Genomic DNA, 27,414 nt, shown 5'->3' on the forward strand with positions numbered 1-27,414 from the left:
AGTACATATATGTCACCATATACATTTTCTTGTAGACATGCTCAATAAATCCTATAACAGTAAAAGTATCAATGAAAGACCACACCAAAATGATGGAAAACCAGTGTGCAAAAGACAACAAACAGTGCAAATACAAAAAGAATGAAAATAATAATACATAAACACTTAATATTGAGAACATGAGATGAAGACACCTTGAAAGTGAGTCCATAGGTTGTGGGAACAGTTTAGTGATGGGGCAAGTGAAGTTAAGAGAAGTTATCCCTTCAGGTTTAGGAGCTTGATATTTGAGCAGTAATAACTGTTACCCCTTAACAGTAAATCAGGTAGTTATTTTAAGCTGCAGTAGAGGATGTGAGTTATATGTTAAAAGATGTTCAAGGCAAGGGCTGATATTCAGGAAATTCATTTTGTCATGACAGCGTGGCCAATATAAGGTAATACTTGTAGGCAGGGAAATGATGTGTTGGCTGGGATCACTTAAGGAGCAACTGGAAGCTATTATTTTTTGTAACATGATTGTGTGTATAAATGAACTGAAACAGGTTCAATAGATATCCTCACGCATAATAATTACATGATTGATTCACAACCTTCTGAAAGCTTTGCCTGCTGATATTAGGATCCTGGAGAGATTCTGAATGGAAGCAGGTTACTTGGCTTATCAAGGCCATGCTAGCAGTCAACAACTCTAAATTAATCCAATTTTAGTTCATTGCTATTCTCCTGTTCCCAGCAACCACACACCCAACCCATCCCAACCACACCCCCCAACTCATCCCAACCCCAGCCCCCAGCCCATCCCAACCCCAGCCCCCAACCCATCCCAACCACACCCCCCAATTCATCCCAACCACACCCCAACCCATCCCAACCACACCTCCCAACTCATCCCAGCCCCAGCCCCCAACCCATCCCAACCCCAGCCCCCAACCCATCCCAACCACACCCCCCAACCCATCCCAACCACACTCCCAACCCATCCCAACCACACCTCCCAACTCATCCCAACCCCAGCCCCCAACCCATCCCAACCCCAGCCCCCAACCCATCCCAACCCCAGCCCCCAACCCATCCCAACCCCAGCCCCAACTTCTACAACTCATCGTCATGTTATTTATTTAAATAATAAATTCTTTGAGCCATGTCGCTCCAGCAACCCCTCAATCCCGATTAACCCTAACCTAATCACGGGGCAATTTGCAGTGACCAATTAACCTACTACCTGGTACATCTTTGGACTGTGGGAGGAAATCGGAGCATCTGGTGGAAAACCCACACATTCCACAGGGATTCCTTATAGGACGGCTCTGGAATTGAACTTCGAACTCCGGAACGTCCTGACCTGTGATGGCATCGCGGTACAAGTGACAATTTTCAGTGGCCAATTAACCTACATATGATGTCTTTACATGTGGACGGAAACTGGAGCCATTCAGGGGCTACACCCACCACCAGGGTGCGAATGTACAAATTCCACACAGACATTAAACTAAACTGATCCGTTTTGCTCCTCTCTCTGCACATTGATCTGTCTATCCATGATCTAGGAGCTTCTAGAGCAGAACCAGGGGTCAGGATCCAAAACACATCACTGTAGCTGTGGAGCAATATCTCTACCAATTAAAGCACAGCTGTTCTTCCACTGGATCTAATCATGATTACTAGATCTAACTGGTTAAGTGTGTTCCAACTACAAAGCCTTGAACTTCTACAAACACTCCCATTTGCTAGAAGTACTTTCTGTATTTTAATTCTATATATTTTTTATTTTTATTTTCTATATATAATTTTAATTTTCTACAATAACATTGTCTTCCTACCATGTAGAAAATTAAGTGCTTCTCTGAAAAAAAAACTGACAGTTGATCAAAGATTAATTAACAACCTCCAGTGGCCTGAAATAACTTAGATGCATAAAAGTTCAATGCTGATGTAGCCCTCCACAGATTTTGCCCTGAGGTTGCCCTTGATGATATGAAATGGTTCTGATAGTTTCTTTTACGAAGTGCATAGAGCAAAGGCAAGAATCTTCAGATACTAGAGATATTCTGAAGAATTGTGTCCCTATTTTAGCTCCAGTGATCCAACTTTAAAGAGGTGGTTCTGAGTCAGTTGCTAGTTAAATCTCCCAGTTGTACTAATTGCATGGGTTATTGATTTCAACAGGAAGAAAAATTGGAGGGCTTGTAAAATGGCATCTGAGCCCACTCTGTCCCATTTCTTCTGAATGTGTTAAGTTAACCCCCTTGGTCAAGGCCAAGCTTACTGTAATACAACCAAATCTCTCACTGCTTGAATTCCTTTCTCTCTTTCAAATCCTCAGATGAGTTTCCAAGCTGAAAGTGGGTAATTGTTGTCTATGACAGAACTGAATAGAGGTCAGCTTAAAAGCATTTCTTGTTTTGGGTGGAAATATAGCAGAAATGAGTAGAAGCAAAAAAAAAGTTTACTGTATAGTGCAAATTACAGAGTCCTGAAAAAATTCACACTCAGGTGGGTTGCCTGGGTGAGCTCTGTGAATACAACAATAATTTTAGCAAACTAACAGAACATTATTGTTTATTGTGAAAGAACTGAATAGAAAAGTTGAGAGCCTATGCTTCAGTTTTGATGAGACCATACCTACAACAATCTGTATAGTATTGGTCTCTTTATTTATGAAAGCATCAGAGAAACTCCACAAAGTAATGGGTGTCAGGGGCAGTCCATCTTATAAAGGAAATTTGGACAAGCCAGATTTATATTGCTGGAACTTAGAAAGTAAGGGACACTAAAGCACAATTTATACAATCCTAATGAGTCTTGATAGTGTGGATGTGGCCAAAATGTTTTCTCCTGTGGAAGTATTGGAACTAGGGGCCACAGTCTAAAATAAGTGGGTCAGCCATTTAAGACAGGGATGAAGCAATTTTATTTCCCTCAGAAGGCTGATCTTCTCTCTCTCTCTCTTTCTCAAAGAAGAGTGAAAGCAGTGTCTTTTGAATATTTTTAAGGTATATGTTTAGATAATTGATAAGCAAAGGTGAAAGGTTACTGTGCTTGATGTGATTACAATCAGATTACCCATGATTTCATGATATGATTGGAGCAGGACTAAGACACTGAGTGGGCTAGTCCTGCTCCTAGCTCAAGTTTAAGATAGAGATGTCATCACTTCCCAGCTTATGACACTAAAAATCAATGAAGCAGTAAACAAATATTCTAAAAGTAACTAACGTAAGAGATGAAAGCATCAGACTCGTGATAAAGGAAATAAGTGCATAGTATGACATCCATTTAACATGAAAGAAAGAGCTTTCATTTATATAACTCCTTTCACATTAGCAAAATGTCTCAAACCATTGCACAGTCAATGAACTGTTTTCAAATGTGTTGTCACAGTTTCAATATAAAACAAACAAGTGCAGCAACCAATTTGTACACTGCAAGCTTCCACAAAGAGCGGCCTGATAAATGAGATGCTGCTGACCTGCTGAGCATTTCCAACATTTTCTCTTGTTAATTGCAACGCGCTTACAGGTTCAATACTCACTGTGTCCATTTGGGTAATATATTCTTTTGTCGTCAGAAATATGCTTTGATTTGTTGTATCCACAAAATCTGCACATAAATTAAACAAAATCTTAATAACCCAGCATACAAAAGTTCACTGCCCTGAAAAAATTGTAAACATTTTGTTAACAAGTAAAGAAATTTAAAAAAAACTATTTGAATTTGTCTGTGTAATACTTTCTCAATGATTCTTTCAATTCCCTTTTAGGTTTATTTTATTACATCTGGTGAAAATTACAAAAGCAAGCTGGGATAGATTGTTGGTCGAAGGCAGCTTGTTTTCATTTCATTAGTGAGCTAGGACAAGGTAGAGAAGTAATTCTATACTAGCTTGCTGTATTACTTACTCGTCACTGGTTTTATTTAATGTTCTTCATCCCTCTGGCTACTGTAGTCTATGCTTACTTACTTATTTAATCTATTTGAATAATTGTACTGAAAATCAACAAGGTTGATCTCCTGCTGGAAGTGCTAGTGTCCTGACCCCATCAAAGTGTGCAGAATCAGGGAGATACAACTGTGCACGCTAATGGATGCCATTAGAAACCACTCACATCCTTACAGCCCTCCCTTCAACTGCACAGGCCACCACATATAGATGAGGTTGGTTGAGGTAGGGACTGGTGAATAATAATTTTTTAAAAAGTAGGTAGCTGGTTTCTTAAAGGCCATAAAGAGTCACAGTAGAAGTCCTAAATAATCCAATTGTGACTCTTCCAATGGTTGGTACATCTTTTTTCACAGCACACCAGACTCAGGTCTTGGGGTACCAGATCCTAGGAAACTCTAGATCCAAGATTCGCTTTCTCCAGGCCAATAAACCTTGAATGCACAAGACTTTGAGAGTGGTGAATCTGTGGAACTCTTTGCCACAGACAGTTATGGAGGCCAAGTCTTTATGTACATTTAAGACAGAGGTTGATAGATTCTTGATTGGTCAGGATATGAAGGGATACAGGGAGAAGGCAGGAGATTGGGGCTGAGAGAAAAATTGGATCGCCATAATGAAATGGTGGAGCAGACTTGATGGGGCAAATGGCTTAATTCTGCTCCTGTACCTTATGGTCTAACAAACATCTACTTAAATATTCTGTTGTTATTCTAAAAAGAATTGTGTTCCTTTAATCTCAAAGGAAACTCTCTAAGATGAGGAATATTACTTCTTACCAATATGGTATAAAGTTATATGATGGTTTTAATGTAGAATATATAGAACTGACCTCCCAATTATGATGTACATCACCACTGTGAGGAGAACAATGGCTACAGCTGCTGATATGGCAATCATAACCACCTGACTGTTCTCACCAGCAATGGAGAATGCTGAAACAAAAAGGAATTACAGTATTGTGTTTGAGATTGAATTTAAACAATACAAATTCATAGCTACTACAGAAAACTCAGAAGAATCTTTATCTCCCTCCCTTTCTCCCTCTCTCCATCCCTCTCTCCTCCTCTCCCTCTCACTCTCTCCCTCAGTCTCCCTCCCTCTCTCATGCTCTCTCCTTCCATCTCTCTCTCCCATACTTTCCTCCCTCTCTCTCTCCCTCTCTTCATCCCTTTCTCTCTCTCTCCCACTCTCTCTCTCCCCCACCCTTTTGTCTCTTTCCCCTATTGTCTCTTCCTCCATCTCTCTCCCCCTTTCCCTCCCCCCCCTCTCTCTGTCTTTCTCTTTTTCTCTTTCTCTTTCTTGCTTTCTCATTTATTTCAGTGAAAGAAACTTAATTTTCACTCACAGTCAGGACTAGTCTCAAATTCAAACTTGCGGCTGCTTGCCCCGTAACCAGCTGCTGTCCGGGCCCTGACTTGGAACAGGTAGATTGTATCAGGTTTCAGCCCATTGATGGTGACATTGGTGCCCTTTGTCCTCATGATCGTGTAACTGGTCTCCTGTTCCTGCTTTAAAATAAACATACAAGAAGCACATAATTCATTATGGTCCAGTCTTTCCTTTACATCTCATTCCTGGTTGGGACAAAATTTTGCCCATGATGATATAGCTGCTGCTATTAGAATTTGGATTTTGTTCCACTTACTGCTCCTGGAGAGATGGACCCCTGGACTCTATGAGTACAAGTTTGGGAGCTCCATGCTCGTGCAGACTTGTTGTATCATGTGTCTCAGCACAGAAGCAGACCCTTTGTACCAACACAATTACATTGATTATCAAGTCCCATCCAAACTCATCCCATTTTGTGCCTGTTGCCTTCTATACACTGGCAATTCATGTGCTTATCAGACAATTTAAATCTTGAGAGAACTTTGTTTCTGCCACCTTGTTAGGCGGTACCTCCTAATTACGATCACCTTTTAGGTGAAAAATTCCTTCTCAAATCCCCTCCAAACGTACAACCCCTTACTTTAACCATACAGACTTTAGTTTTAGCTTTCTTGCTATCTCATGGATTAGTTTAAAATGTAAAATATTTTTTAAAATATGCTAGCATTTATATTTGGCCTTTAATCTAAACAGTGCCTCAGAGTGCTATTAGGATGGGTGACCAAAGGCTTGTTCAACGATGTTGGTTATGAGAGTAGAAGAGGTTCAACATACGGAGCTGAGTGATGGAGTGAGAGGCGTAAAGGGTGTTGGTGGTCAGACAGGGAGATAGTTCAGAGAAACATTCAGGTGGACTACTGAACAATGCGATCCATTTGGCACATTGGCCTTCATAGGTCAAAGTGTTGAGTACAGGGGGTGGGATATTGTATAAGATGTTGGTGAGGCCTAATTTGGAGTATTGTGTGCAGTTTTGGTCACCTACCTACAGGAAAGATGTAAATAAGGTTGAAAGAGTACAGAGAAAATTTGCAAGGATGTTGCTGGGAGAGAAGGACCTGAATTAGAAGGAAAGATTGAAAAGGTTAGAACTTTATTCCCTAGAATGTAGAAGATTGAGGAGAAATTTGATAGAGGTGTACAAAATTTATGAGTGATATAGATAAGATAAATGCAAGCAGGCATTTTCCACTGAGGTTGGGTGGGACTATGAAAGAGGTCATGGGTTAAGGGTGAAGGGTGATAACGAGGGAAACTTCCTTACATAGAGGGTGGTGAGAGTGTAGAATGAGCTGCCAGCGCAAGTGGTGGATGCGATTTTGATTTCAATGTTTAAAAGCAGTTGGATAAGTACATGACTGGGAAGGCTATGGTCCGAGCGCGGGTCAAAGTGACTGGTCAGTTTAAATAGTTCGGCATGGACTAGATGGGCCAAAAGTCCTGTTTCTGTGCTGCATTTTTCTATGTCTCTATGTCTCTATTACAGCTAGGCCTTACTCTTCTCTACTTAGTGTCATCGAGAAGAATTTCATTTGATATTCGAGGAGCTGAGCACCTGAATACGTTTTCCTCTTCTTGGGAAAATTTAACTAATTGTCAGAAGTGTCTAAAAAATGAAATATTTGAAGCATTGTTTTGAGGTTAGTTCAAAATTCTAAATAAATTTATTATCAAGGTACATACAGTATAAGATACCGTACACAACCTTGAGATTAATTTTCTTGTGGGCATACTCAATAAATCTATAACACAATAATAATAGAATCAGTGAAAAACCGCACCAACGTGGGTGTTCAACCAGTGTGTAAAAGACAACAAACTGTGCAAACACAAAATGAAAAAATAAATGAGTTAGCAATAAATAACAAGAACATGTGATAGAGTCTCTGAAATTGAGTCCATAAGTAGTCAGAATAACTCAATGATGGGGCAAGTGAAGTTGAGTGAAATTATCCCCTTTGGTTCAAGAGCCCGTTTGGATTAGGGATCATAACTGTTCCTGAACCTGGTGTTGTGAGTCCTGAGGTTCCCATACCTTCTTCCTGATGGCAGCAGTGACAATAGAGCATGTTCTAGGTGCCAAGGAGGATATGGGAAGAACGTTGAGATGCTGGAATACTTTTTTGGGGTTCTTGGATTTTGGAGTGCCATTTCCAATCATCCATTCACAAAAATAATAATTATTCATTTGCTGCATAAAGGTAAAATACTAAGGTAATTAAAATCGCAAACACGAGGAAATCTGCAGATGCTGGAAATTCAAGCAACACACACAAAACGCTGGTGGAACGCAGCAGGCCAGGCATCATCTATAGGAAGAATTACAGTCGACGTTTCGGGCTGAGACCCTTCATCAGGACTAACTGAAAGAAGAGATAGTAAGAGATTTGAAAGTGGGAAGGGGAGCCTCCAACCTGATGGCATGAACATTGACTTCTCTAACTTCTGTTAATGCCCCTCCTCCCCTTCGTACCCCATCCCTTATTTATTTACTTATTTACTTACTTACTTACTTACCTTTTTTCCCCTTTTTCTCTCTCTCTCTCTCTCTTTTCTCTCTCTGTACCTCTCACAATCACTCCTTGCTCTCCATCTTCCTCTGGTGTTCCCCTCCCCCTTTCATTCTCCCTAGGCCTCCCGTCCCATGATCCTCTCCCTTCTCCAGCCTTGTATCCCTTTTGCCAGTCAACTTTCTAGCTCCTAGCTCCATCCCTCCCCCTCCTGTCTTCTCCTATCATTTCAGATCTCCCCCTCCCCCTCCCACTTTCAAATCTCTTACTATCTCTTCTTTCAGTTAGTCCTGACGAAGGGTCTCAGCCCGAAACGTCAACTGTACTTCTTCCTAGAGATGCTGCCTGGCCTGCTACGTTCCACTAGCATTTTGTGAAGGTAATTAAAATGTCTAGTCTAACTTTTGAAGAAAAGTTTAAGGACTTTAAATGTCTTCTTTAGTAAGATAAGTGAAGTGACCTAAATAAAACTACGTAGATTACAGCAGGGGAGATTTCTGCAACAGTGCCTATGATCTAAAAATAAAAGTGCTTAAGGAGGTCATGAAAATATGAATGGCATGAATAAATACTTGGTGTTGTTTCCTTTGATAGAACCAAGCAATATTAGCATGCACAAGTTGAGTCAGTGCTTTTTATTCTTTGCACTAAGTTTGTGATTCTGTTTCATTTTAAACAAACTTTTGAATGTTGATAGAGGAGCCTTCCAGTTAACAATAAGTGACAGATTCCAGATAGTCACTAGATATTTAACTGGGAATCACTGATTTGCCTGTCACTTGGCTGGCAAAGCTGGTGTCTCACAGCTTCCGTGACCCAAATTCAGATCTGATTTCCGAAGTGGAGGCTGCACATTCTCTCAATGATTGAGTGGGCTTCATCTGGGTCCTCCAGTTTCTTCCCACATCCCACAAACAATTGCAGGTTGGCAGGTTAATTGCATTCTGTAAAATTCCCCTTTGTGTGGCGGGTCAGTGAAGGAATTTGGGAAGAGCTGAAAGGTGTGGGTAGAATAAAAAATGAGAGAAAAGTAGGATTAGTGAAAATGGGTGCTTGATGGTCAAAACAAACATGGCGTCTGTGAAGAGCATACTTCTATGGTATATGTTATGGCTGGTAACTTTGTTACTTTGCTTAGGGAGCTGCTTTGCTTAGGTAACTTTGTGGCCAAGTGATTAAGGCATTCGACTAGCAATCTGAAGGTCATGAATTCGAGCCCCAGCCAAGGCAGCGTGTTGTGTCTTTGAGCAAGGCACTTAATCACACAGTGCTCTGCGTCGACACTGGTGCCAAGCTGTATGGGTCCTAATGCCCTTTCCTTGGACAACATCAGTGTTGTGGAGAGGGGAGACTTGCAGCATGGGCAACTGCCGGTCTTCCATACATCCTTGCCCAGGCCTGCGCCCTGGAGAGTGAAGACTTTCCAGGCGCAGATCCATGGTCTCACAAGACTAACAGTAACTTTGACATTTTTCTGTAGGCAGTTCTAGTTAGCCGGAGCCTTATTTGAATCACGTGCTTAGCCAAAACAATATCCCATTCCTAATGTCTGGTATTTTTCACTCTAAATAAACTGTAAACTATCCCTGTATGAAACTTCCAGAAAGAATTCATCTAAAGTATTTCTAAAATGAACTAACAGAAACTATGATGATTCATAGGTATGCTGAGGATGAAGTTCTATTCATGTCATTTCTAAGGTCTGAGCACATCCAGATGTCAGTGAATTGCAGATGGAGTCTTGCACAGACACAAAAGGTACCCTACAATATTTGTCCATTCAGGTATGTCAAAAAGATTCTAACACTTTGCCCATAGAAGAGAGGGGTTCTCCTAGCATTCTGGGCAAATGGAGTTTAGAAAGAGCTGCTGCCACTGTCACAGGCCTGGGTTTGATTCTGACCTCAGGTGTGTAGTGTTTGTGTATTCTTCCAATGACTGCTTGAGCTTACTCCAAAAGCTCCAGTTTCGTCCTGCATTCTAAAGATATGCATATTGGTTGGTATGTTAATTATCCATTGTAAATTGCCCTACTGTTTGGGTGAGTGACAGAATGGGGGAATTGGAGGGGGAGACGGATTAATTACTCAGAATTCTGGAAGAATTTTTAAGATGGGTTTAATCATAAGACCATAACAATCTGTGGAATTTGTTGCCAAATAGGGCTGTGGAGGCCAATTCATCGGATGTATTTAAGGCAAAGACTCATGAGGACAGGGGATTTAGGGTAATGGTCTAATTACCTTAAGGCAGGAGAATGAGATTTTTAAAAAATCAGCCATGATCAAATAGCAGAGCAGATTCGAAGGGCTGAATGGTCTAATTAAGCTCTGATATCTTACAACGTTAACATCTCTGACTGTATTTCAGTAATTTAGTGGCAGCAAAGTATTTCATGCTTTAAAGTCATCACCAGCTTCGTTATAAATGAAACATTTTGCTTTCTTTGTTTAACCTGTTTAGAAGCTCTCTGTTCAGAGCAGTCGTCATTCTGTTTTTCAACTGTTGCAAGAGATAGCTTCCATATGCTATCTGCCATGCTTTGTGGTACACATCAGCAATTGTCACTGTTAGAATGTAACATAAACAGACTAATTTGCAGCTTCTGTGGATTGCAATTTGTAACTTTAGATGGTAGCAGTCTACTTTAGATTCTAGAAATAACAAACACTCAGATCTGACCTTAAGGGAATGTACTGGGGCCCCCAACACAATTAAACATCAGACCAAGTATGTATAAACTTAATTAGATTCCTCAGATTTTGAAATAATGTTGAGTGTTTATTAGTTTTTAATGAACACAAGCAATTAATTTGTAATTTCCTGTCATTTTCACAAGAGGCCTTAGGTTCCTTAGTTGGTCCTTCTAGGAGACAATAATTTTAAAAATACTAACAGTGCAATAAAGCACATTATGAGATTGTTTCTATCATATAGTTATAATCATCACTGAATATTTCTGCTGGAGAAGAGATGCAGTTAATTAATCAGCATGCTTTGCCTTGTATGACTGGTACTACCTCTGCTCCAGTTGTCCTGGAACATCCAAGAATTAACTCCCAATTTCATTTCCGGAAAAGGAATCGTCTAGGGAGAGTAGGCTACTATATGGGGTGATCCTAAATCTTGTGCTTGGAACCTTCCCATTACATTTGTTCTCATGGGGAGGGAGCATGCAGGGAACCAGGCTAAAGATAAAAGGGGCATTCAAAGTGCTTATGTTTATAACGTCCTTTATAAATTGCATAATAATGACCTCACTACTTAAGTTGTTGAAGTATACACCATTTTATAGTCTCTTGTTTTTGTCTTTCAAACAGATTGGTTTTCTGATTTTTTTTATAATTTATTTTAAGACTGGCATGGAATAGTTCCTCTGTTTCTGCATGGGCTGTTTGATCTAGGTGGCATTGACTTAGGTGTACAAAGCCACTTTGATATCACACAGAATTGCTGAGATGACTGAGCAGCTAGAGGACAGATTAGAACAAGGAGTGAAGCCAAGGCAGATGAAATTTGACACAAAGAATTACAGTGCAACTCTATTTGACTGAACGAGCAGTAAAAGGCAATACGTACAAAAGAAAAAAGTGCAACTCTGCGGGGTGGAGAAACAGACTGTAAATGTGCAAGAGACTTACAAGATGGCACAACTGGTTGAGAATGTGACATAGGAATCCTGTGCCTGACAGAAGACCAATGGGATCCAGCTCTTTTTTTTTGGGTCAAATATAACCATATAAACTATATAACAATTACAGCACGGAAACAGGCCATCTTGGCCTTTCTAGTCCGTGCCAAACGCTTACTCTCACCTAGTCCCATTATAAGTCTATGTACTTAGTCAAATCAGGTCAGGTCAGTTTTTAGAAGTAAATCCACTAAGATCCTTTACTGGGAGATATGGTAGTTATGATGGCCTGAATGAGTGGCAGGTGGAGATACGTATCTATCAAAGGAGGTGTAAGGTGCTCCTTCCCTCCTCTAGCCTGCAGGTCACTCTTGGGCAAAGTGTAGCACCTGCTTCATCCCCAGTCGGGGTCATGTGAAGCTATGGGCAGGTGGTGGATGGTTGTATGAGTAGCTGGTGCATATCACTAGTCCTGGTTATGCAACCACTGATGCCAGGCAGCCAATCTCTGTAAAGTATTGATAATGGCTGGGATCACCTGTCTTGTAAAAACACTGCCCAGAAGCAGGCAATGCATTTCTGTAGAAAAATCTGCCAAGAACAATCATGGTCATGGAACGACCATAATCACCCACGCCATACGACATGACACATAATGAACAAGTGATGGCCTGAACTTAGCTGACACACTACAGAAACAGGGGAAGCAGGTCCTATTTCTTACTGAATGATTGTACTACACAGACTAGCAAACCAATTCAACCCTGAAGGGATCTGACTATGTGTATCAGGTTGGGGTATCAAAGAAATTTTCAAGCTCTGGTCTTGGAGTTGATTTTACACCAAATAAACCTCTAGGTTATGTATTTTAAAATCAGAGGAACAGAATATAGAAGTTAGGACATTATGTTCAACGTCCCAAATTACTGGTTTGGTTGAATCTAAAATATTACTTCCAATTCTGCCCACCAAAGAAGGATATGAATACCCCAGAAAGGGTGTAGAACTGATTTATTGAAATGTTCTCCTTATAGATGAGAAGACTAAGTGGTCATCTGTGGGCATTCAAAATAATGATAGATCAACACAACATTAATGAAGCAAAACATTCCCTTTGATAGAAGAGTAACGGCCCGAGAGTAGAGATGTCAGGTGATTGCTATAGAATTGGGAGGACATGATGAAAAACTTTTACAGACAGAGAATAGCCATGATCTGGCGCTCTCTACTTAAAAAGACAGTGGAAGCAGATTTAATTGTAGCCTTTAAAAGGGAACTGTATGAATGCTCAAAGGAGAAAAAAAAATCCGAAGCTCTGGGGAAAGAGCTGAGAAATGGGATTGACTAGATCACTGGCAAAACTCTGTGGGACAAATAAGCCCCTTCCACACTGCAGTGCCTCTGTTATTCTATAGTTTAATTTATTCTTGGGTAATAAAGATCTCAAGAAACAAAGCTATTTGCAATTATAAAATAAACGAGCATCAATGAACATTAAAGTGATTTATCTGCACTTTGAAGAAGAAAAGAAATGTTAATATTCACTTTAAGTCATTTCTATTTATGCTATTTTATATGTCCAGTAAAATTGCTATCTGATTATTCTGGATGTGCAATATCCAGAATCAGCCTTAATGATAATGCCTCCTCGATGAAAGCACTGAGACTGGACATTATTCAAATTTATTGTACAGAAACTATTGGACATTAGCTGGTGGTTACACACTCAGTTGGAGAGAATTGATAAGTGTGAATATGGCTGCAGCTTTGCAATAAGCTAAAGGGTACACAATGACTGAATATTGGCATCTTCACAAGATAATAAAGAGCAGCTCAGTCTGGAAAAAAAAGAGTGTCATCAGTTAAAGCAGACATTGTCAGACCATGTACAAGAGATCTACGCAGAAGAGTGACAGGGGATAGACCGCTGTGGGAGTGATAGAAAGAAAAGCACAATCATGATGTCATGTGGCTTCTGTGGAGTGCTTAGTTATGGTGACTGATTAACTTTTACACCATACATTGTTTAATTGTAGTTCTTGTAATTACAGGTTATCCCTTTGTATTTGCAAGACATTATTAGTTGCAGATCTGCAAGCAAAGTTATTAACTTCTAATTACATTCCTGCTTATAAATTCCATGGTAAAATGCTACCCTTGAGATCAGAAGCTTGCTACTGAATCCTGAAAACAAGACATAACCTGTGTAAGTTAAAAGGGAAGCAATCTATTTTGTGTACTCTGTAAGAGAAAGACCACAGGAGCAGTAAAATAAGGGCAATCGGATTGACGGAGATATTGTAGGATAATTTTCTTTGTGCTCTTTCGTCAGCATAATAGAACTGGCATTTCCAAAGTAAACATTTATGATTTGGCTGCAGATGGCTTTCAAAGGAAATCCTTCCCCTTTGAGACCAGTTCTCTGAGATTAGAAGTGGGGCCAGTTCTTTTCTTTCCCACTAAATCCCTATTCTCAACGCCCACATTTGATGTGTTGAAGTACATTATATGAAATCAAACCAAACATTTTGAAACAAAGCATTCTGACTGAAAATGATCAGAACCAAAGTTCTGGTGCTAAAGTACACATTAGACAAATTAATCACAGGAATAGAAGAAAGGATGACTGCTCATTGAAGTGTTGAGAGAAAATTTCCTACACTAACTGGGTTTCCTTGTACAATTGCTGAACACATGGTGCTTTATTCACTTCCCCACCTTCTCATAGAACTTGACCTCGTAGTCTAATATGATCCCATTAGGATGCTCTGGTTCTTGCCAAGAGAGAGCAATGGTGTTTCGTGATGACCAATCCTTCTTAATCACAGTGACCAGTGAAGGAGCTAGGAAAGATCAAAACACAATTAAAGACCATTTTGTCAAAACCTGTGCCAACCAGAATCATTTCCATCCAAAACAAACTCTAATTAAAGTTGTCCCTGTGGCAAGACTGAACAGCTGGAAGCACTGTCTTGAAATATATTTTGGAAATGGTAGCCTTAACAAAGGATTAGACTAAGCTTCACAATGTTCAGACTCCATCAAGGAGAGATTGCTACAACCGTGAGCAATCTGTCACAATCTTTAATCAAGCGACTTGGTATATATCTGGATAGAGACACATACAGGTATTGCATATGTCAGCTGAAAGCTGTGCCAAGGACACACACGCTGGCTCACCAAATTTTTTAAACTACCTAACCATCCTGCTAAATGAATGATCAAGCTTTCAACACACTGAATCATAAAGTAACAGTGAAACGTATGTTGTACAAATTCGCCCACTTTCCTAATCTTATCCACCTAATGCATTAATGTGAGCTCTTTTTTAACTTGCAGCCAGAACACAGTCTGTAGAGTGTACTGGTGGTGAGTGTGCTTGCTCTTTGTCTCAGCAGCTGCCATTACTCCTTATCTTTAAAGGGTTTTGTTTTCAATTGAATTTTCATCTTTCTCCAGCTGCAGACAATTGTTTAACTGGATCATATTATCCTGAGTGTGAGCAGCCCTCTGCTATCTTGCTGTAAGGAATGTTCTTCCCTTGTAACTGCTGGCAAGCTAATCACGTCTGGAGCCCTATCATTTCTTCATCCAGCATTTGCACCCCATGCAAAGAATTACTGGATCCTGGTCAACCCCAGTGCTCTGAGAACATTTTCCTCACTTGGTCTGGGAACACACTGAGCCAAGTCAATTGTTCCCATTACAATGGCCTAAGTCAGTTGACTCATGAAAGTTATAGTTTTACCTTCTTCTAGCTCAATGCACTGTGTAATGTTTGATCTGTATGAACAGTACGCAAGATAAGCTTTTCATTGTATCTTGGTTCACGTGACAATACCAATCCAATACCATGAGACATTAAGTTTCATGTATGCAGCACTCTGAAGAAATTCTTCCAAGGCTTTTTATTTGATCTGTTGACAACCAGCTTACGTTTATATCCTTTTATCCAGAGCTCACGACTCTTCCTTACCCACAGTTTCAAGACTCCTAATTTCAATCTCTAAGTTCTTTAGCACACTGTCTATTTTAGACAAAAGTTCACCATTCTTTTGATGATTTTTTTATGATCTTTTCAATCTGGTAACATCCTTGCAAATCACACATTGTTTTAGTTTAGCTCCCGGCACTCCCATAATTCCTGTTAGGGTTTTGTTCCATGCGAACCACAAATCCAAGATCTATCAGTTCCGCTTTCAAATATTTTATCGAGCATTTTGAATTATCCCTTCTCCAGGCAATGGGAGGGGAAAAATATCTCCTTGGCTCCTGATCTTGTCAGAAGAGGAAACCCTTTATATCCTACAAAATCCTTCCTCCCCACAAAAACAAGATACTGCAGAGACTGGAAAAATTAAATAAAATGAGAAATTGTGTCTCGGGGTGTCAGGGCATTATAGAAAGAAAATCAGAGCTAATTTTCGGATCAATAACTGATTCTCTGATAACATCTGACCTTCATTTTCAGTTTTGGTTTTATATTTTTTCTCCCTTGCTTGTAAAACCATGCCTGGCAGGAAGCCAGACTCCTTATTGAGAAGCTGCCATTGCAAGTCCAATATTGGAAATTAAACCTATTTAATTTGTAACACAAGGAGAGCTCATGATGAAATATCAATTTAATTATTGATTTTTATTTTACTTTGAATGTAAAAAATGTCTGATGCTATTGCAATAATATTACTCCTGAAATTTGGTTGGATAATGCCAGAACAGTAATAATAAAACAAGCATCTGTAGTTTAGCCTACTCAGACCATTTCATCTTTTGGAAAAAACAGCAAAATACAACAGGGAGGTGCAGACAATAATTTGCCTGTTCTATATTTCCTTGTGTTGAACTGTAATATTCATTTAATAAGCATGTCAGCACGTTTGAAATGTGCAGACAACTGTTTGTCTGCCCTGTTGTAAACAGCAGCTAAGTCAGTCAACTTCAATATGGGGGGCACAAGATGAGGATAAAAGGCACCTTTTTCCCAAATACACCTTTAGAGTGACGGCAATTATATTGCTTACACCAGGAAATCCCAATCAAGTTATTCAATAATCAAAGGATCACTTAACATTACACTCAGATATGTCTTAAATTAATTTGTCTGATGAACGTTATACCAGAGTTGCAAATTAAAACGAATGTGTTTTGAGCTCACATTCTCATCTGTCATGATCATTTCTGATATCAGACCAATGAATACTCACGGTTGCACCCCAGGACAATTACTTCTGCACTTGCGTTAGAGTGAGTATGCACTCATTGTGATGCCCAGAGTACTGAGACAGACCAGATGTGGATGAATTGTCATCTTGGAGCAGTTAACTGTTGGACCCTGATTAACCCACGTGTGTTGCTTAGGGCAAAATAAAATCACAAACTTGGGGTAGATTGAGGTGAAAACAACCTTACATTTGGAGTTTGGAATTTTACTTCAAACTAAATTGAGAGTAGGGAATTCTGTAATGGTGTTGTGCAATAATGAAAAGTCTAAACTTAGGGACAATGGACAGTAATTCTACCTCCTTTGAGATATTGTGACTTAGATGATCTTTGTTTTACCAGTCCAAATTCAGACCTTCAAAGCTAGTAGATGAGCTTATAGAGACTACCTTGATCACTGGAAATATGACATGAAAGTTTGGTTAATCCTAACCAAAATTTCCAGAGGTGTGTAGAAAATTTATTGAGGTCACAATATGTTAATAATCTAAACAGAAATTGCTGGAAACACCGAGACGGTCAAGTCACATCTGCGGAAAGCAAAACATAGTTCATGTTTCAGGTGAAAGATTCTTGACTCTTCATGAGAACTGAGGAAGAGAAAAGAAGCAGTGGAGGGCTCTTTAGGCAGGAGTATTCCCCCTTTACATTGGGGACCTGGGGTAGAGAGTGTTGCATAGAACAGTCCCATGCAGCCAATTCTTGAGTTGGTTCATCTACATCCCAGCCACCTGTCATTTACCATGTGTATATGGAGTGTGAATGGTTGCAGCCTCTATTTGGATATTTAAAGGGCCTGTTCCTTAAGCTGTGGCTGCACATCAGCCCCACACTCCTGATCACCTGGTGCAGAGGGGTGTCAGCTGCCTGACAGATCTTCTGGTGGGTTTGCTCCTGGGACTGGCCAAACTGGCCGTCCATGCGTCCAGGCAGCAGGCAGTCAAGAGTTCTGCCTGATCCGACCGCCGGCCCCTCCTCCAAGGTTAAGTCCATAACTGGGTGACCCTGTATAAGGAGCATGCGACATCTGCGGGTACGACGCAGGATTTCCTGGAATGGGTGGGCCCTCAGGAGCTCAAGTGTGTGGTGGGCAGTGTTAATGTATTTTAATTTAAAACTGCAAATAGTGTGGTTTATGAAGTCCTGAATATTTTATAGTAGTGTATTGTTGGCATAGTATAATCATTTGAATGAATTTTATACATAAAAAAATAGATAATAAGCTTGTTAAGCTGCTGAGAGAGAGTGGAGAAGGGGGCATCTCTCTAAAAGGGGAAGACTGGGGTAACCATAGAGATAAATTGGAAACAAGGTACTGTACTGTATTTGATCAATGAGCAAAATACAGCCATTAGGAAGGGAGAGTATATATGAAAGAATATCAAAAAAATATATGAGTTGTATAATGCTGAAGGGAAGGCACGCCCATCATATCTGGCTTGTCCTCCACTCCCAGAGGAAAAGAAAAGTGGAAAAAAAGCTAACTGGTTTCATATCATCAACCTGTGACTAATACAGACAGGGAAATCAAGTTACCCAAAGTTGTAGAATTCAGTATTGAGTCCACCTGGCTGCATTGTACCCTGGTAAGAGATGAGCTGTTGTTCCTCAAGTTTACCTTGCTCCTCAATGTAACAGTGCAGGGGACTACAGCCTGAATGGATCAAAGTGGAAATGTGACACAGAGCAAAAGTGGCAATCAACGAAAAGCTCTTCAGTAGAGTGATTGCAAGTCATCCAGAAGTGTGACTCCTCCATATTTTGAACACATCTTTTGCACACTTTCCTAATTTGACAGCAGTGTGCAGATAAACAAGACTTTGCTGCTTATTACAAAACATCAGAACAAGTTTTAGCTATGACTCTGTAACACATTGAGATGTGAAAAAGATCTTCAGGCAAGTTCCTTTGCAAAAGCCTGTGGAAAACCAAAAGCTAGAATGGATAATCCCTGAAGATTAAGGTTTTTAAGGTTTCGTCATCAGGTAAATTGCCTGAATGGACACCAGTGATTAGTGGTTACTTCAAAGGGCCAGCAAAATGTTATTCTTTCCTCAGTATTTGCCAAGGAAAACATGGATGTAGGTTATATTGGTGAAGTTTCAATTTGCCTGCAGAAGACAGAGCAGTGCCGTACAATGGAGTTATTACTAGACTTCGCACAGCAAAACAAATATTTGCACTCAGCTGTAGCAGTGAAATTAAATGAGAAAACATAAGACCATACGACCATAAGACTCAGGAGCAGAATTAAGCCTCTTGGCCCACAGAGCCTGCTCCACCATTCGACCATGGTTGATTTATTATCCCTCTCAGCATCGTTCTTTCACCCACTATAATTTGTAGCCTACATCCTGGCTACTGTTCAGAGGCCTATATGTAACTCCCATCAGGGTCCTGCTTAACATGGAGCTGCTTAAAAGGATTAACATTTTCTACAAGCATTGTTCTATTATTCTATGTAGAAAGGCGTAGTTCTATTGTCCAGAAATATGCCAACTGCAATGAAAGCAGTTTGTTATCCCTTAATAATTGTATATATGGCATATATACTCTCAGTGGCTACTTTATTAGTTATTTCCTGTACCTAACAAAGTGACCACTGAGTGCACGTTTGTGGTTTTCTACTGCTGCAGGCCATCCACTTCAAGGTTCAACATATTGTGTGTTCAGACGTGTTCTTCTGAACCTCATTATTGTAACACATGGTTATTTGAGTTACTGTCTTCTTACTGTCACCTTGAACCAGTCTGGCCACTCCGCTACGACTGCTTTTATTATCAAGGCATTTTCGCCCACAGAACTGCTGCTCACTGGATTTCTTTTTGTTTTTCCACCCCATTCTCTGTAAACTCTAAAGAATGTTGTGTGTGAAAATCCCAGGAGATTGTCAGTTTTGGAGATATCAACCATCACATCTGGCACCCACAATCATTCCAAGGTCAACATCACTTAGATCACATTTCTTCCCATTCTGATGTTTGGTCTGAACAACAAATGAACCTCTTGACCATGTTGACGTGCTCTTATACATTGAGTTGCTGTAACGTGAATGGCTGATTAGATATTTGCATTAATGAGCAGGTGTACAGTTGAACCTGATAAAGTGGCCACTATGTACAGTTTACAGTTTTTTCTCCATAGGAAATACACTTAACAATAAGAACTCACTAATACAAACAATTCTCCAAGCACAGCATCACCATGCCACTGAAGACAAGAATATATTAACCTTTCACCATGAAACCTGTTGCAGATTTATTCAAAACAAAATCGCTTTATTTTATCAGATCATGCTTTGGACAGACTACGAAAGAGAAACCAACCAACATGTATAAATGTTTGTCTGCTGGACCTCCAGTTCCCTGGGAGATATTCCTACTCCTACTCTGATTTACATAAATAAATTGTAATATTTGTTAGTTTTTGTCTGCAAGGCTAATGAATTTTAAGTTTGAGGACATTAAAGTATTAATAATGATGTTTGAAGGAGCATCTCCCCTTTTCATCCTGCACACATGAAAATAACATGATTTTTTTCTAATAGTTGTAAATCAAGGTACCCTGCGTTCTTTGTTCTATAATTACATTTGAGGGAATGTTATTTGAAAAATAAGATACGCAAAGGGTGGGCTTAACATTCTGCTGACAGCCTTACAAACACAACTCTTAAAGTGTAATTATAAAACCCAGAGAGAAAATATGCATATTATACGCTTTCCTCAATTCCACATTAAAGCAAATGTATAAAAATAGAAAGAAGAGTCAAAAGCAGGACAGGTCTCTCAGCCAACCAACTGCATACCCACTTTGACTTTGGTCAATCTAACACAAATTTCCTTGATAGCTTTGACATACACTCTCTGCAAGCTGGATAATGTTATACAAACCAGAGGTTAATTTGACACCTAGGCAGCATCTTGTATTCACACAACAAGACACAAATCTGCTGATGGAACTCTGTGGGTCGAGCAGCATATAGGGGGCCATGGGACATGGCGGGGTGGGGAGAGGAATTGTTGGTACTTCATGTCAAATCTCTGCTCAGCTGAGAAAACAGAAGGTTTAACAAAGTACATTCCTGCGCATAGGCAGATGAAGAAAGGGACAATTAAGTTATCCTTCAATTAAGGTCCCGGCTTAATTTAAATTAAATACCCATTTGTAATTGACAATAGAAATCCTAAAATGCCATTCTTCTGAGTGCTAGTGTACTAAGACACAGACTGAGGCCAGTTGAGGGAGATCGGGAGGATCAAGCTGGAATATCTCCAAGCTGTTATCAGCCAGCCTTTTCTTAATGACATGACTGTGCTGGAGGAGCTCAGCAAGTCAGGCAGCATCAGAGGATGGGAATGTTGACAGCCTGACAACGTTTTGGGCTGAGACCCTTCATCAGGACTGACCTGCTGAGCTCCTCCAACACATTGCACGTATCGTTCTAGATTTCCAGCATCTGCAGTACCTCTTGTGTCGAGAATAGTTCTTTTAACCTGGTTACTGCTTGAACCAGGTTACTGCTAGATTGGTTAAAGTAGCTTTGCAAAGGAGGATAACCCAACTTTAATCTAAGCTTATCCTTATCCTTCTCTGAGCTATGGTTTCCAGACTCATTCCAAATGCAGCTAAAATTCCAACTAGATTGCCCCAAAATTATTTGGCTCAGTTACTGAGGAGTTTGCTGGGAGTGAAACAAGGCTGGTAAACGCGATGAAGCTGTGCACAAATTGCAGTGACCTGTTGTACTGCCGAGAAACCAGTTTCAGTTCTATGGGCTCTGGTAGAAATGGTGAAAGCAGAGAAAATTGACCCATTCACATACTGATAAGAGCTCATGTTGAAGTGAATGAAATCTGAAAACCAGATCCAAATTCACTGGGGGCTTTGAAGACCATACTACTGTAGGATGAGGAAAACAAATCAGAGAGTGCCTGGTGCTCAGTAGTTTCAAACCTTGGTGCTCATTAGCAGACACAAGTTTCCAAATGCTTCCTCAGATGGTTTCAATAGGCTGCCAATGTGCCCTCCAGGAAAAGTTCTACTATAAGTACTTGCATGCAAAAATGCTCTTCCTAATATCCATTGTGTACTCAGAAAGTGTGTGACAGTGTCAAATTCCCTCATTTGTGCCAGAATAAACCTAACAGGGTACACTGAAGAAAGCAAATATATACAAGACAAAGTATCTGATATATTTAACTTAACCTTCATGTTATTATGGAAGTATGAGACTTCCGATCAAAGCTATTTATTTGTTCTTGAAAGTCATTGAAATTAGAGAAACGAAAGCAACAAAAAATCTTTTTGTGATAACATCCACTTTCCTTTACATGCTCCCAAAGAAGTTAGTACAAAAAAAAAGTGAGAGTAGACTTTTCAACTCTTAGTGCCTGCTCTACCATTGGAAGAAGATCAGGGCAGATACCTAACCCCAACATTACTTTCCTATATTAACTCCATATCATACCATAAGGATCAAATGGTCCGTACAGCATGGAAACAGGCCACTTGCTGCACTGATCCCATGCTGACCATCGCATCCATTTGCACACATCCCACATAATACCCATTTTATTCTGCTCACTTTCCCATTTCCTCTGCCCCTTGTTTCTACCAATTTACAGTGGCCAATTGACCTGCCAACTTGCACATCTCTGGGGTGCGGGAGGAAGTCACTGCACTCAAAGGAAACCTCTGCAGTCTCAGGAAGAACTTGCAAACTCCACACAGACAGCATCCGAGGTCACGATTGAACATGGGTGCCTGGAGCAGTTTGAGGCCACAGTTCTACCAGCTGTGCCACAGTGATGTCTCACTGATTTGCTTAATATCTAAAAATTTTCTCAATCTCCAGCTTGAGTATACTCAATGGCTGTGCCCCCATGGATTTTGTAAGAAATAAACTGCATAGATTAACTGTGCAGAAATTTCTCGTGGTGAAGGTCCGGCCCCTAACTCTTCGACTGTGACTTGATTTTCCAGGCACTGAGGTCAGAGGAAGCATCTTTCCTGTATCTACAGGTATACGTTATGATTTTTGCATGTTTCAGTGATATTACCTCTCAATCATCAAGGAGCAATGGCTCAAAAAGGCAGTATCTATTAAGGACCCCTATTGCCCAGGTCATGCCTTGTTCTCATTGCTACCATCAGGAAGGAGGTACAGAAACATGAAGGCACACACTCAACAATTCAGGAACATGTCGGTGATATTGAACCTGATCCTGATCTTCTAACTTCTAAACAACAATGGATATTCAAAAAAAAGCAGATATTGGAAATCTGAAATAATAATAGAAAATGCTGGGAACTCTCAAAAGGTCATACAGCACCTGCTTAAAGAGAACTGTTTAGGTCAAAGAACTCTTCTTAGAACTGGTGAAGAGAAAATAACAGGTTCATCTGAGCTGCAGAGGAGGAAGGCGGGCGAGGTATACCTTTCTGATGGGTATGACAGTTGGAATATATCACACAGAGTGAAGCAAGAGTTGCGGGGCAGGGGCACATCGGAGAGGAGAGGAGCGAGAGAGAGAGAGAGATAAAACAGATAAAGGAATGAGAAAGGTAGAAGAGTGCAAAAGTAGGATTGTCAGCTTGATTGATTGTGCTAATGGGGAGAGAAAAGCTGAGCCAACATTACAGAGAGGGATCACCTCCATTAGAAGTGGCCATTTCTAAAGTGTATAGGCATAACTTGCCTGACTCCTCACAGGACAAATTCCCCATTCCATGAATCAGTAAGATGAACCTTTACTGCACCAGCCTTGAGACAAGTACTGTTAGTACTTCAGAACAGGGAGAAACTGTAGCAGTAATTCGCACATAGGAAAAGACTAACACAGAGAGATCAGAATCAAGTTTATCATCACTGGTGAAATTTGTTGTTTTGCAGCAGTACAGTGCAAATACATAAACTATAGTACATATATACGTAAATGCAGTACTGTGCAAAAAAGACAAATTTCATGGCACATGTGAGTGATGATAAACCTGATTCTGATACGAGTCTATTCTGGACTGAGAGTAGCAGGGAGAGGGGAATCATAGTTGGGAAAAGGAGAATAGGTGGCTGAAGTACTTATACATGAGTACCAAACACACCCCTCAGCAAATGTAACATCTATGCAAATCCTCCTATTGTTCGTGGATGTTTAAAAGATCTTTAGACAGTCTAATGCTGTCCCATCATGGTAAATTCAAGACATAACTTTTTTCTCACAGATTGTTTACAACATGGGCTGCATCTTGAATTTGTTGCACATTTTAAATATTCTTCCGATCCAAGTTCAAAACAAGTAAATTAGACAAACTTTCTCTGTTTCTCATGATGTAGACTTAAGATATTAGTAGTGGCGCTTTGTACGATCCGTTAGGTAATAATATTTTGTTTGGAATGCAATTAGGAATAAGGAAACTGTGAAAAAAAAACTTTACAGAGAATCAGAAACTCTCTATAATAGCTTAAATGCCATGTGTCAATGATAAGCATTGATCCAGTAAGAAAAGTTGATGAAGCTTTCCCGCTTTATCTCCATCAAAGTGTGATATACAGGTACTTCAACGCGGTTGAGAAGAAAGTGACCTGGGCTGATCTTTAGAAAGCCGAACCACACCACATCCAGTTTCTCATCCAGGCAGTGTACAATGTGCTTCCAAGCCTATCAAACCTGCACACATGGGGCAAGACAGAGTCATCTGTGTTCCCACTGTGCTCCAAGCGGGGAACCCTGGAGCACATCCTCAGCGGCTGTGCAAGGGCACTTGGTGAGGGACGGTACAGGTGGAGACATGATCAGGTCCTGAAGACCATTGCTGAAGTCGTCAGCACAGGAGTCGAGTGGGCGAAGATGTCCCGACCCTCCAAGCAGACCATTGCCTTTATCAGAGCTGGGGAGCAGCCAATACCTGCCAAAAGAACATCTGCAGGCATTCTGACCTCTGCAAGGGACTGGCAGTTGTTGGTGGACCTCGAAGGGCAGCTGAATTTCCCCAATCATATCGCAGCCACCACCCTGCGACCAGACATTGCCCTAGTGCCTGAGTCTACTAAGCAAGTGGTGCTGCTGGAGCTGACAGTCCCATGGGAAGATAGCTTGGAGGAGGCCTTTGAAAGGAAGCTATCCAAGTACGCAGGACAGGTCAGCAACTGTTAGCAGGCTGGATGGAGAGTGAGGTGTCTCCCAGTGGAGGCTGGTTGTAGGGGATTTGTAGCCCATTCTTTAATTAGAGCCTTCAGCATTTTGGGCATCAAGGGAGAGAGGAAGAGGAGAGCCATCCGCAGTACCACCGATGCGGCAGAGAGGGCCTCAAGATGGCTGTGGCTCAAAAGAGGTGAGCCATGGAGTCATAAGTAGTTAGCCATCTGGACACAAGCTGCAGTCTGATCAGCCCCGGCTGGGTCACCTGGAGGAGGTTGTATGATGTTGAAAGACCCAAAACACCCGATGATTCCAGGAACATCACTGAAGATGTGTCCAGAAGCATCAATAGATGTATGTACACAGTCAACAATGTTCACAGTGAGAGTTTATCACATTGTTAGCTTATCTGCTTTTATTAAAACAATGCTTTTCTAATCCCGGGATTCCCCAAAGTACTTGATCGTCAGTGAGGTGTTCTTGAGGTAAAGTAAATTTTGTAATGTGGGAAAAATAAAGTAGCCTATTTGTGCAAACTCTCACAACCAAAAACATAAATGCTCAGATATTCTGTCTATTTTAAATGATGTCAGTACAGTAATAAGCATTGGCCAAGATACCAAAGTGAATTTCTCCACTCTGCCCAGAACAAGGGCATCCCATATTTTTACAATCACAGCAGACTTTTTCTCACGCAATTTTCCACAGCCCAATAGTTCCTATATTTAACAGGCAATAATTAAACTTTATAGAACATTACCAATGAGACCATTCCCCTCTCTACAATTATACATACGAAAATGTAATTGGATAATAACTTTCCCTCCTCTGGATGCTGACGTCAAGACCCTTGTCCCAGTCTGTTACTATAAGCCTTATTGGGACCAGAATGATGTGTTGATGAAAACCAAGGAACAGACAAGACTTACATAGTAGCCATAAATATGCAGTGAGTTGTGCAGTACATTCATCTTGCTTTCACACCTGTAGCCAAGAGGATCCTTCCTTCACATCTGTAAGGCATTATTATCTGAACAGGACTTAATGTGGGAGACTGCAATCAGGTAGGAGGTCTGAATACTGCCTACTATTAAGACGGGTGGTAACTGTCTGCAGAGGAAGGACACAGACTTGCTATTTATCAATTTCTGGAGCAATTAGTTTAGTGAAACGAGAAAATGTGAACAATATATACAACTTAAAACTAAAGGTTTTGCTTATAGGAAGGACATAGCATTCATGTTAATCTGCACAATGTCAAATTCAGAGCAAAGGCCAATTCCATGCTTACTGTATATACTGTAACTAGCTTGTTTATTTTCTTTTTTGGGTGCTTTGAACTATATTACATTTCATCGAAAACTAATTGCTGTATCCATTTGTCATTTTTTACCTAAATATAGTTTTCTGCTTTGACCTTCACTCTGAACCAACCCCAATCATCAGGGAACCAGGGAGGGTTAGAATTGGAAAGTATCCCCCTTCCACCCCCAGGTTGACAACAATTCTGCAAATCACACCCGGCCACTTAAATGAAGTATTTCTCAAGTATTTCTCACTAGCACAGCAAGAACGTTCACCAGTAAAATGAAGGGCACTTGAGCAGTTTGTCAGCTCAGAAAGTGATTACTCCATAGGTTTTCCTAAAACAGGAAGCAGTTTTAATACGAAATGGATTTTTTTGAAAACAAACAACCCTTTTCCATGCAGGTCAATGAAAGACACGAGGTTAACTGCTTCAATTACTAGTGAAATAACAGTCAACCAAAGAACTTGCAGGTCAATTGCTCCAGAGTACTGATGAAACGATGAAATACCTCCAGAAGGAAGCTGAGGGCTGGGAAAAGACACTGATGAAAACCAGGTGCTTTCTCATTCCTAGACATATTCTAATCGATGAGACAGATTTTACTCAGTGTATTTCTGCAATACTGATAAAATTGATGTCAAAATTTGAGCATTTTATATCCTGTCACGTCATGTCATAACATGGGAACAGTAGACCTTCCAGGCTGCTGTGCCTATTCAATTATCCTGTTAGATCATAGTGGTCTGCACTTTAAATCCATCCACCCGTCTGATTGTCATAGCCATTAGTAGTTCTGCCGAGCTAAAATATACTGTATAGTGCAAAACTTTTAGTTGTCTACTCATATTTATGGTCATCTCTGTATTTCCAATGTCATGTGTATGAAGAGTAATATGCCAGGAGTTTCAGTTTCTCTAAAATTGCTTCAATCAGTGAAAGCGAATTACCACCCCACCCATTCCACCACTACCATCACCACCAATAGTGAACCTGACAAGAATTCCATTAGGATTAAGAAGGTCCCATTCCATGTGCATGAGCAGACATGAGCAGACATCATTCTTTAACAGATAACTTAGATCTAAATGAAGCATAAATGCAATAAATTTTCAGCTAGGAATTTTTGCTACGCTTACTATTGCAGAAAGTTAATCAGAGACACTCATTCTCCTAATGTTTTGTAATTCAAGTACAACCCTGTTCAATGGGGTATTATACAATAAGCATCCTAATGCAGACCCTCATAAAAAGAGTTGGGCAAACTCCAGGCA

At 40.3% G+C, this 27,414-nt stretch overlaps 1 protein-coding gene across 2 annotated transcripts in view; it reads right to left on the minus strand.

Annotated features, from left to right (window-relative positions):
* LOC140198893 (ephrin type-A receptor 3-like) overlaps positions 1 to 27,414 on the minus strand; it is a 289,537-nt gene that overhangs the window by 55,229 nt on the left and 206,894 nt on the right. The window contains exons 6-9 of one of the 2 annotated variants that reach the window (XM_072260103.1): positions 14,195 to 14,319; positions 5,292 to 5,451; positions 4,776 to 4,878; positions 3,536 to 3,603 (exon numbers count right to left, since the gene is read on the minus strand). In XM_072260103.1, the coding sequence (XP_072116204.1) occupies positions 3,536 to 3,603; positions 4,776 to 4,878; positions 5,292 to 5,451; positions 14,195 to 14,319 (456 nt within the window). Of the gene's footprint in view, positions 1 to 3,535; positions 3,604 to 4,775; positions 4,879 to 5,291; positions 5,455 to 14,194; positions 14,320 to 27,414 lie in introns of both variants that reach the window. The other variant, XM_072260101.1, reaches the window with a different exon arrangement.

The sequence above is a fragment of the Mobula birostris genome, chromosome 6 (assembly GCF_030028105.1).
Source record: "Mobula birostris isolate sMobBir1 chromosome 6, sMobBir1.hap1, whole genome shotgun sequence".
Lineage (NCBI taxonomy): Eukaryota > Metazoa > Chordata > Chondrichthyes > Myliobatiformes > Myliobatidae > Mobula > Mobula birostris.